This window comes from Trachemys scripta, chromosome 12 (genome assembly GCF_013100865.1).
Source record: "Trachemys scripta elegans isolate TJP31775 chromosome 12, CAS_Tse_1.0, whole genome shotgun sequence".
In the NCBI taxonomy this organism is placed as follows: Eukaryota; Metazoa; Chordata; order Testudines; family Emydidae; genus Trachemys; species Trachemys scripta.
In genome coordinates this window covers 35,891,646-35,903,406 of record NC_048309.1, presented here as the reverse complement: position 1 = coordinate 35,903,406, position 11,761 = coordinate 35,891,646, and the positions used below count along the sequence as shown (strand labels likewise).

The following is an 11,761-nucleotide window of genomic DNA, read 5'->3' as shown; positions in this document are numbered from 1 at the left end:
ACTGGTGGCTATAGAGGATGGGGGATGGGCACTAGGGACAGTAGAGAGTGGTGGGTGGGTAATGGGTGGTTATACTATACAGACTAGGGTGAGGGGTGGAAACACCTAAACCACCTGACCAGTGTTTGGAGGTGGCTGAGGAGGGTGGCTGAGGAGCCAGGTGCCGTAGCAGTGTGGGAGGGACAGAGTGGGAGTTAGAGGAAGAAGCAGTGTCCACTGCCTGACTCCACACCCAGCCTGGGCCCTACATCTACTCATGATAGTAAATAGGGTATGCTTGGTAGCAGCGGATGATAATATGCCGGCGATAGAATGTCCCATTGTACCAGTGTCTCTGGTTATGAGTCTTGTCATATCTGCAGGTGGTGACTTTGAAGGTATTATTGCTCTTGCGTAGGTCAGGAGGGAAGTTTATCCCATTCGTACGGCAGACACTCTTGATAGCTTCGATGTGTTTATGGATGAAGGTGTTGATGGGCTTCTTGTTTAATGACACTCTCCGCATCCTCATACTGCAGTAGTTATTGTGCTGGTAGAATGAGGTCCGTACATAGTCCACATGGTTCTTCAAGAATGTTTTGAACTCTGCGATCGATGACCACCCACTGGCAAAAGTCAGGCAGGCTGTCAGCGGGACAAAGGGCAGCAGGAGCAAGGGGCGGGGTCCCCTCATAGCCATGGCCTGTCTGGATCGACCTGCAGTAGGGTGAGAGGGGGGAGATGGATGGAGACAGTGCGAGGTGGGGATCTGCCTCCTCCATAATACCTCCTGGGCACAACCTCGTCCCATCCCACCCCTCTCTGCACCCAAACCCCACCCCTCCTGATATCCACTGCCGGCCCCACTCTGCCCAGAGCCCCTCCCATTCTTCCAGCCCCATTGTGCTGAGAACTCAGAACCTGGCTCATCAGGGGCTCCATTGTGCCAGGTGCTGTCCTGACCCCACAGAGATCAGGGTCTGCTCCTCTAACCCACTGCTCCCCATTCCTCTCCCAGAGCCAGGGATAGAACCCAGGTGTTTTGTGTCTCAGACTGCGACCAGGGAGGACCCCTGCCCCTTGTGCCAGCTGCTGCACAGACTCCAACTGAAATCATCTCCCGCCTCCTCTAACTCTCTGTTGTCCACCCAGAGGTGGAGAGTGAACCCAGGAGTCCTGACTCCCAGCCCCCATGCTGTGACCACTAGAACAGTGGTACTCAGACCTCAGTAGCTGAGGAGGCAAATTAGCAATCGAAATTACCCAAATGAGTCCCAGCAGTGTGAATTCATTGTTTCATTGACTATAGTACTAGTCATATTTATACAGTGTGACAGGCAAATATTTAGTATTGATTGATAGATGACAGATGATAGATACTTGCCTGTTATACTGTTATATGTATATATATATATATATATATATATATATATATATATATATATATATTATTCTCACAGCAAATAAGTTAATAAAAATGACTTAGTGCAAGCTGATAACTTAATTGGTTAACAGTAAAAACATCTTGATTGGTTAATAACTGAGATTGGTTAATAATTAAATCACATGGTGCTTTAATATCATCTGCTACAAAGAGCCACGGGAGACACATTAAAGAGTCACTTGCGGCTCGCGAGCTGCAAGTCTATCACTGCACTAGCTCATGCTGCCTCCCAGAAGCAAACCCTGCGGTTGCAGCCCCATGTGACACTGTTCTCTCCTCTGTCCAGACCAGTGGAAACTTCTGCAACTTACTCAAGTCCTTGATTTTTCCTGTTCTCAGAGCGATAGATTCCAGCTTCTGCTGAGCTGAACCTCACCCTGATCCTCCTGCCCATTGTGTAGCAGGTTATATAGAGCCCAGCCAGATATGGAGGGATGGGGGTGGGAGGGAAAATACAGTAACCTGTTGGGTAAACATGATTTCCCGATATCTAGCAATTAAAAGCAGTGGACCAGCAGTCAGGGCGTGGGTGGAGAACGAACAGCACATGTCCTGCCAGAGATCTGAGCTCCACAAAAACATCTCAGGGTGTGTCTACGCAGCAAGCGAAGGTGCAGTTGTAGCGTAGGTGGGTGCAGTCATGCCATCTTTAACCTAGCTAGTGTGCGTAGCAATATCAGATGGCACAGATTTCACCCCGGAGTAGCTGCCCGAGTGCCAGCCTTCCAGGGACCCTTATACCTACTCTGGTTGCCACCCTGTGCTGTACACCATGCTAACATGTCCCCACTGCAGTTATTTCCCATGCTAGGTAGATTAATGCTAGTGTAGGGATACCCACCCATGCTGCAATCACACCTTCATTTGCTGTGTAGATGGACCCTGAGTCCTGACCCACTGGCACCTTCACAATCCAATCCCAACCTAGAAACTCACAGCTCTGCTCGTGCCCCCAAGTCTGGACCCACACATGCCTGCAATCCCAGTGCTGGGCTCTGTTGCTCTAATTTAGGTGGAATATATAGACCCAAAGTATCAATGGTGTTAACCTGGCCCTGTCACTCTCCAGGATGAAACAGTGTTAAAGGGAGTTAGGTACCCAGAGCCCTCAGCTTGCTCAGTCCCATGGAAAACGCACCGTTAACAATCCTTTTAACCTTTTATTAAAGATATAGAAAAACAGGGAAAGAAACTCAAGCATTTGAATTGTAAAGTACTAAGGCTTTTATTTTAACTCTGCATCCCTTGTTCCCTTTCCTGTTAGTTGGGGAGAGTTTTCACAACTCCCTGTGTGACAGTTTCATAAATGGTATTAAAGATGTTAATAACTCTCCTCTGGGGACAAAGAGAAGAAGTTAGTGGCTTCAGCTGCAATTGTTGCTGCTATTGCTACCCTCCAAACCTCTTTCCTAGAAGACAAAATGCACCAGACACACACGAGAGGGGAAAGAGAAGAATGGAAAAGAGACAATGCAGCTTCTGTCTATGGTGTGACTATCCCTCGCAGCCTCAATGCTGGAGAAACCCAGGCCTAGCACATGATCTTACCAGGTGCTCTGAGACTTGGTAGTAGGGTTACCATATTTCCACAATCAAAAAAGAGGACACGGGGGACGGGGGGGGGAGCCCCGCTCTAGCCTCGCCCCTGCCCCGCCCCATCCATTCCCTCCCACTTCCCACCCCCTGACTGCCCCCCTCAGAACCCCCAACCCCCTCTGCTGCTTGTCCCCTGACTGCCCCCTCCTGAGAACCCCTCACCCTAACTGCCCACCTAGGAACCTACCTGTCCCCTGACTGCCCCAACCCTTATCCACACTCCCATCCCATATCCACACCCCTTCCCCCAGACAGACCCCCGGGACTCCCACGCCCTGTCCAACCACTCCCCGCCCCCTGACAGGACCCCCAGAACACCCAACCCATCCAACCCCCTCTGCTCCCTGCCTGCCTCGACCCCTCTCCACACCCCTACCCCCCTGACAGCCCCCCCAGAACCCCTGACCCATCTAACCCCCTGCTCCCTGTCTCTGACTGTCCCAACCCCTCTCCACACCCCTGCCCCCCTGACAGCCCCCCCCAACTCCCAACCCATCCAACCCTCCCCCTGCTCCCTGACTGCCCCCCGGGACTCCCCTTACTATGCCCATGCCGGTCAGATGCTGGCTCCACGTGGAGGCAAAATGCTGCTGGGCTGCCCCTGCAGAGTGCTGAGGCAGGGGGAGGGGGAGCAGGGGAGGGGCTCTGGCTGCTGGAGGCCGATGGGAGTGGCTCAATCAGGCCCAGCCGCCCAATCAGCCACGCCGCACTCTGCATGGAAGGACGGGAGGGAGGGAGGGGAGGGGGAAAAAATCCTAGACCTTTTAACCTTATTACCAATTCCTCCCGGATGGCTATTTAAAGACAAAAAAGACGGACATGTCCGGGGAAATATGGACGGATGGTAACCCTACTTGGTAGCTTCTACAACCCTGGGGTGTTCAGGACATTGTGTTTAACAGCCTCTTTGGTCACACGGCCACAGTAGTACTGCGAAAAATCCAGTCTTGGCCAGCTATTGGCTAACACTTTTATTAAACAGAAGGAAAAAGGAGAGGAGTAGGAAAGAGGAAAAATAAATTGGGAAGGAAAAAAGGCCACGGTGTGTGTGTGTGTCTGTGAGTGTGGAGGGGGCGGGGGGACAAAAAGTCTCCCATCCCAGGTGTTGATTGGGATTTAGCTGGAGCTGGTGGAAGTGGCCTTGTCAGCTGGGTCCCTCTCTCTGGTCCAGATGTCTCTTGGGATTTGGATGAAGGAAGCCCAGGCATGTTATGCTGGAACCTGTGCTACCAGGAGATGGGCTGGATAGCAGCCCTGATGATAATGCTCACTCCTTCCCCTGCATTCAATCAGTGATTGTTGCATTTGCTTCTTCTCCTCTGACAATTTTTCTCCCAAACTCACCCTTTTGAAAGGAATAATGGGTGGAACAGCTCCTCCCTTCACTATTTTGTTCACCAATTAGGCCTAATTTCCCACACACCAATTCTGATCCATTGATTTCTGGTCCCACACTTCTCTTGTTTTCAAGGCCTTGAATGGTATCAGGGGGCATTTCTGGGCTAATTCAGTTTCTGTCTCATTTTTGCACCTTTCCTTATCAAACTTTCTTGTTATATGTGATAGGAAGGTTCATAAACGTTCACTCTTCACAGCTGAGCTTAAAATTAGGTTAAATTTGTAGGCCCAATTATTACAGCAGGTCCCCATCCCTCACAGTTCTGCTTGTGCATCTCAATCTCAACTCACAGCTCCTGCTATCCCAGCTATGGGCTCCCACACAGCTCTGCCACTGCCCCTCATGTCTGGTCTGCAGTCCCCTCCAAGGTGCCTAAAAAAATTGGGTGCCATGAAAATTAGTGGGGAACCTAGCATCCTAATTGCTTGGGTGACTTGAAGGGGGCAGTTAGAGCACACGAACCCCCTGGGCTGCAGTGCTGTCACTACAGGAAGAGGAGATAGTAGCCAGCTTGTGCTAAATCAAACTCTGCCAGTACAAATTAAAATGGCCGCAACCACATTTCAGCTCACAGCTCTTGATTGTTAAGCTGAGTGCTCTGACCCCTCAGCAGCAGAACTGCCATGGTCAGTAGAACAGCATGACAAGGGGTGACAAACATTGCACATTGTGGCATCTAATCATGTATTATTCTATCTTTGCAGGGTAAAAGCGATTCTCTGAAGGAAAGAGAGCTGCCACTGGATGCCATTGGGTGTCTGCCTTATTTCTGAGGGCAGAAATGTGCTCTTGGAAGTTTAATGTTGGAAAAAGGAGATGGAGGTGTGTGTGTGTGGGGGGAGGGGGAGGAAGGATGACAAATGGAGAGAGAGAAATTGAGAGAGGAGTGGGGTAAATTATTTTCTCTTGGGACCAAAGCCAGGTGTGGAATTCTTGAGAGAATGGGTGGGGTTGGATTGGAATTTGGCTTCCTCTCCCATTGGCTCTAGGCAAGGAATGGAAGATGGTATGTGGAAAGGGAAATTCGGAGGAATACACTCAGATACTCAGTGTAGCCTGATCTATAGGTTAGGTATTAATTATATTGTTTACTTAAGAATTTTCAGTTCTCACTTTGAGGGTTGACAGGTTGTTCCAAGATCATGCCCGGTACTATTAAAATGACTATATAATTAGGAAACTTGATGTGCAAAGCTGCAATGCTCAGACTATAGGATTCCTTTTTTTATTTACAATAGTTTATTAATACATTTGGCAAAATCACACATACTCTAACCCAGCAAGGTAGATAGAGATACTACAGAATGTACATCTGAACGTTTATATACTCATACCATCCCTTGCTGAACAACCTGAAATATTAGCCATTATCTTTCTTATCACCATCACCTTCCTCATCATCATCAGTGGCCATCATCCTGGCATCTCCCAAGGGCTACATCTCTCTCTCCCCCCTACCTGCATACAGGCTGGGATGCAATTCTTATACATAAGAAAATAACAATGCCCATACTGGGTCAGACTAAAGGTCCATCCAGCCCAGTATCCTGTCTGCCAACAGTGGCCAATGCCCGGTGCCTCAGAGAGAGTGAACCTAACAGGTAATGATCAAGTGATCTCTCGCCTGCCATCCATCTCCACCCTCTGACAAACAGAGGCTAGGGACACCATTCCTTACCCATCCTGGCTAATAGCCATTAATGGACTTAACCTCCATTAATTTATCTAGTTCCCTTTTAAACCCTGTTATAGTCCTAGCCTTCACAATGGCCTCAGGCAAGGAGTTCCTCAGGTTGACTGTGCGCTGTGTCAAAAAGAACTTCCTTTTATTTGTTTTAAAACTGCTGCCTATTAATTTCATTTGGTGGCCCCTAGTTCTTATATTATGGGAACAAGACAATAACTTTTCGTTATTCACTTTATAATATGGAGATATACCTATTTCATAGAACTGGAAGGGATGCTGAAAGGTCATGGAGTCCAGGCCCTTGCCTTCACTAGGAGGACCAATTTTGCCCCAGATCCCTAAGTGGCTTTCTCAAAGATTGAGCTTACAGCCCTGGGTTTAGCAGGCCAATGCTCAAAGCACTGAGCTATCTCTTCCACCCACCAACTGGCTTTTCTCTAAACCACTCATGATTTTATATACCTCTATATATAAGGCAGGAGGGATAGCTCAGTGGTTGGGGGAAATCTAAGTACACTATGTCCACTGGATCTCCTTTGTCCACATGTTTTTTGACCCCTTCAAAGAACTCTAATAGATTAGTAAGACGTGATTTCCCTTTACAGAAACCATGTTGACTTTTGCCCAACAATTTATGTTCTTCTATGTGTCTGACAATTTGATTCTTTACTATTGTTTCAACTAATTTGCCCAGTACTGACGTTAGACTTATCGGTCTGTTATTGCCAGGATCACTGCTAAAGCCCTTTTTAAATATTGGCGTTACATTAGCTATCTTCCAGTCATTGGGTACAAAACTGATTTAAAGGATAGGTTACAAACCATAGTTAATAGTTCCACAATTTCACATTTGAGTTCTTTCAGAACTCTTGGGTGAATGCCATCTGGTCCCGGTGACTTGTTACTGTTAAGTTTATCAATTAATTCCAAAACCTCCTCTAATGACACTTCAATCTGTGACAATTCCTCAGATTTGTCACCTACAAAGGACAGCTCAGGTTTGGGAATCTCCTGAATATTCTCAGCTGTGAAGACTGAAGCAAATAATTCATTTAGTTTCTCCGCAATGAACTTATCGTCTTTAAGTGCTCCTTTTGTATCTCGATTGTCCAGGGGCCCCACTGGTTGTTTAGCAGGCTTCCTGCTTCTGATGTACTTAAAAAACATTTTGTTATTAACTTTTGATTTTTTGGCTAGCTGTTCTTCAAACTCCTTTGTGGCTTTTCAGTAGAGGGGGTTCTCTTCTCTTCCTTATTTGTATTTCCTCACCCTACTAATGTTGAGGTGCCCTTCTCCTATGGGTTAGTATGTTACTGACCTCAACTTATTATCATATACATCAATTTATTGACATGGCACCCTTGTGGTCAGATAGCTGTGGATATTCTGTCCAAAAGCCAGTGTTAGCTCATGTTACTGTGGTTGGCTGGTGTCATTATGGACAAAGTCTCCCTTACACTCTCTATTTCCAGTTCCTCAAAACTTAGGGATGATGGTTAGGCCATTTATCTATGCCAAAGTTCATAGGCCTCAAGACTTACGCTAACTGCTGAAGCCAGTGTCTTACAGGGTACAGGCCTGTAGGTTCCTTGAATTACTGCTGAATATAATAAAGTCAGACTATAAAGAAGTCAAGGCAGTGAATGTAAGAAAGGCAAGCTAGCCATATGGGCTACAGGTCCCCCCCTTGATATTGTGATTGTTAATGAGCCCTATCATGTAAATTTAGGGTCTTACCCCTTGTTTAAACCTGTGCTTTTACATAACACAGAGAACAGATAAAGGAGAATTGCCACTTTCCCAATTAGCATGTGTGCCCATGTGGTATAACAAAGTTTTAGACCCTGTAATCTTGCACTCCAATCAACCACAAAAATATCTTGATGTTTGGGTATTTCATAATACTGGCCATTTCCACTACACATCACCCTTCTCATAAGAGTCTCTTGCTTTGGTTAGCCTGCGAAAGAAGACGATGATGACAATGGATTCTGTTGGTACTTTCCTTCTGGCTGCACATCAGTGTGTTCACTTAAAACATATCGTCTGTGCCTATGTACCGATACCCCTTTTCTGAGCAACAGGCCATTGATGGAATTTTTCATGATTGGGTGTTGAATTACCAGAGGTGAGTTCATTGTAGACATTGTCTTCATGGTGACCTACTGAGTGCATAGCTGCCAAGTTACCAAACACATCCTTGAACATAGTCAAATAAACTGTGGACAGGACACATAAGGGATTTTTGCCAAGGCTTAATCTTGTGGGACTTCATATTATGGGCATTTACCAACTTTTAATTTGATAACTTAATTCCTTTCACGATCCCCAAAAACCTGAGATGTCTAGGGGAGTCTGTTTCCATTATGCTCCTTACATTTCATTTGGCAATCCTTGTCTTTAAGGATTAATTGTACATTTACAATGATCTATCACCTTGTATAAAACCAACACATGCTTTTATATATTTGAGGGGTAGACAATCTGAGCAGTGAAGCCTCAGAAACAAAATACCAGAAGGAAATACAAACAAATAACTAACAAGATTTCATCCCAGTATATTGTACAAAACAGACCTATACACCTCCTTGCCCCGTTGGGCATGATTACCCCAACACCATATTACCTTGGATGGAACCTTATTTTTGTATTTCCAATGATTGGATTATGTTTAGCAATTTATAACACAGATAACCTATATATTTTCATATAATAAAACATTGTACCTGTAATATAGCTATTAATCCTACATTAATGTTACAGTGGTTTGCTCAGTGTACTTTTGGATTTTAATATGGATTCTGGCAAAAAAACAAAAACAAAACGGCCACATTGCCTGAAACCACAAATCAAAATTATATAAAATATATAACTATAAATTAGTTGCAATTAAATTGTTCATTGAGACAAATTATATTGTCTCATATATGTAAATATAAATGTATTTATGACTGACTTTTGCAAGAATTGAACTACCGCTTGTGTCTGATAAGAGCACACCTATGGTGGTTAAACCCTAATTATAATATTGAAATAGCTCTTGCTTTTGAGTTAGAGGCACAACGACACAAAACACAAACACACCCGACAAAGACCCAAACACCCATGAGGAGGAAGAGGAGACATGCAAGAGGCATTCAAGGAAGAGGAACATACCCACAAAACACAAACATAAACACAAGAACCATAACATGAGACACACAAGCTTCACATAAACAAGAAATTCAAACACACACAATCCAGACCCACACACAAATGCAAACATGAGGTAAGGAAAGATGTGACTCACAAAAGCAAGAGTTTGGGTTTTCCTTTTTTGGGGGGCAATGAATACCACTAGAAAGGTCCTTATACTTCTATGGCTTGTTGCTCTCCATAGTGAAGATTAAGCTGGTGTGAACCATGGTTATTATTGCTGGTATATCTGAGTCCACTTTAGGGGTTGTACTGGAAATTGGAACAAACACTGCTTTCTCTCCATCCATCCATCCCTACACGCTCACTTCTCTCTTTGTCTCTATCCATCCATATATCCCCACTAACCAATGTCTCTCTATCAGCTTATATTTATGCCCATCTCATTGTGGGAGTCTCTGGAGGCTGACAGATGCTTTAGGAACATGGGAGGTTGTTATTGCCATGAGCATAATCTCCATAAGCATTCTTGATGGGTATAATTGATGGAACTGCCTAGCTGGAAATGAGGCTTCCAGCTGTTATTACCATGCAAATTTGGAGTCTTAAAAGCTTCTAAACTATCTAATGTCCTACTTTTGCTTAGGAGTCTGTATTGGTCCCTAAGCTAATTCTTCAGTTTCATCAACTTTAAATTCATCACCTCAGCTTCTAGCTTCTGGTGGGGATTAGAGGCTGGAGCAGGGGGCTGGGAGTCAGAACTCCTGGGTTCTGGCTCTGGATTAGGAGAGGGGTTTCGTGGGTTGGACCTGGGAGTTTGGACACCTGGGTTCTATCTATCTCTCTGGGTTGGGAGTGGGGTCTAGTGGGTCAGAGCAGGGGAGGAGGCTGGGAATCAGGACTCCTGGCTTATATTTCTGACTCTCAGAGGAGAGTGGGTGTAGTGTTTTGAGCAAGGGGAGCTGGGACCCAGGACTCCTGGGTTCTTTCTTCAGTGCTACAGCTGTCTGGGCATTGAGGCATTCCCTCCAGGATATTGGTGTCATGCAGTAGGCACATGGGCGAGATCTAGCTGACTTCAGAGTGAAGGGGTGTAATTGTTGTGTGGTAGTTTGATGGGTACACTGCTGGTCCTGTAAACAAGGTGGTGTGAGTTTAAATCTCACTAGTGCTTGGAGTAACCATTTCTTTCACACCATCTCCAACCCAGTGGCTTGCAGTTGGACAGGAGACATCTGCTCAGTGCTAGGCAAATTTTATTACTCACATGGCGTCAGATCCAGGTCTCAGGCGTCATGCACAGAGGCCTCTTGAGCTGAGCTCCCTTCCTCGAAGTCCATGGGACATTTAGAGGTGGAAGAAAGGTGGGATTGGAGCAAAGTTGCTCAAAAGCTGTCCATCTCAGGGGATTTTTAGATGCTCCACAAACCTGACCAGCTACCAACTGCAGTCCAAATGCAGAACGCTACCTTTAGCCACAATGAACCCGGCACTGATTATGAGGTCAGAGCAACCCCTTCTGAGCCTCCTCCCTTCAGCACAGCACCTGTCTGAGTGCCACTTGGGGAACTGGAGTCCACAGAGCCCACAATGGAGAACGCTGAGTGTGCCCTGGAGGTTTCTCAATTTATTTGAGCATAAGCTTTCGTGGGCTACATCCCACTTCTTCGGATGCATAGAATGGAACATATATTGAGGAGATATATATACACACACATACAGAGAGCATGAACAGGTGGGAGTTGTCTTATCAACTCTGAGAGGCCAATTAAATATGAGAAAATTTTTTTTTGAAGTGATAATCAAGATAGCCCAGTACAGACAGGTTGATAAGAAGTGTGAGAGTACTTACATGGGGAGATAGATTCAATGTTTGTAATGGCTCAGCCATTCCCAGTCTTTATTCAAACCTAAATTGATTGTGTCTAATTTGCATATCAATTCAAGTTCAGCAGTTTCTCGTTGGAGTCTGTTTTTGAAGCTTTTCTGTTGTAAAATAGCCACCCGCAGGTCTGTCATTGAATGACCAGACAGTTTAAAGTATTCTCCCACTGGTTTTTGAGTATTATGATTCCTGATTTCAGATTTGTATCCATTAATTCTTTTGTGTAGAGACTGTCCGGTTTGGCCAATGTACATGGCAGAGGGGCATTACTGGCACATGATGGCATATATCACATTGGTAGATGTGCAGGTGAACGAGCCCCTGATGGTATGGCTGATGTGATTAGGTCCTATGATGATGTCACTTGAATAGATTTGTGGACAGAGTTGGCATCGGGCTTTGTTGCAGGGATAGGTTCCTGGGTCAGTGTTTTTGTTCAGTGATGTGTGGTTGCTGGTGAGTATTTGCTTCAGGTTGGGGGGTTGTCTGTAAGCGAGGACAGGTCTGTCTCCCAAGATCTGTGAGAGTGAGGGATCATCTTTCAGGATAGATTGTAGATCTTTGATGATGCGCTGGAGAGGTTTTAGTTGGGGGCTGAAGGTGACAGCTAGTGGTATTCTGTTATTTTCTTTGTTG

General features: G+C 45.7%; 1 protein-coding gene across 1 annotated transcript; it reads right to left on the bottom strand.

Moving 5' to 3' along the window:
- Positions 1-250: 250 nt before the first annotated feature.
- On the bottom strand, positions 251-679 carry LOC117885374 (ribonuclease-like). The gene has a single exon (XM_034786689.1). The coding sequence runs from the start codon at positions 677-679 to the stop codon at positions 251-253; it is 429 nt and encodes a 142-aa protein (XP_034642580.1).
- Between the last annotated feature and the right edge of the window lie 11,082 nt (positions 680-11,761).

Bases quoted from the DNA above. Each gene is read 5' to 3' on its own strand.
- LOC117885374 (XM_034786689.1), bottom strand. From the start codon at position 679: ATGGCTATGAGGGGACCCCGCCCCTTGCTCCTGCTGCCCTTTGTCCCG.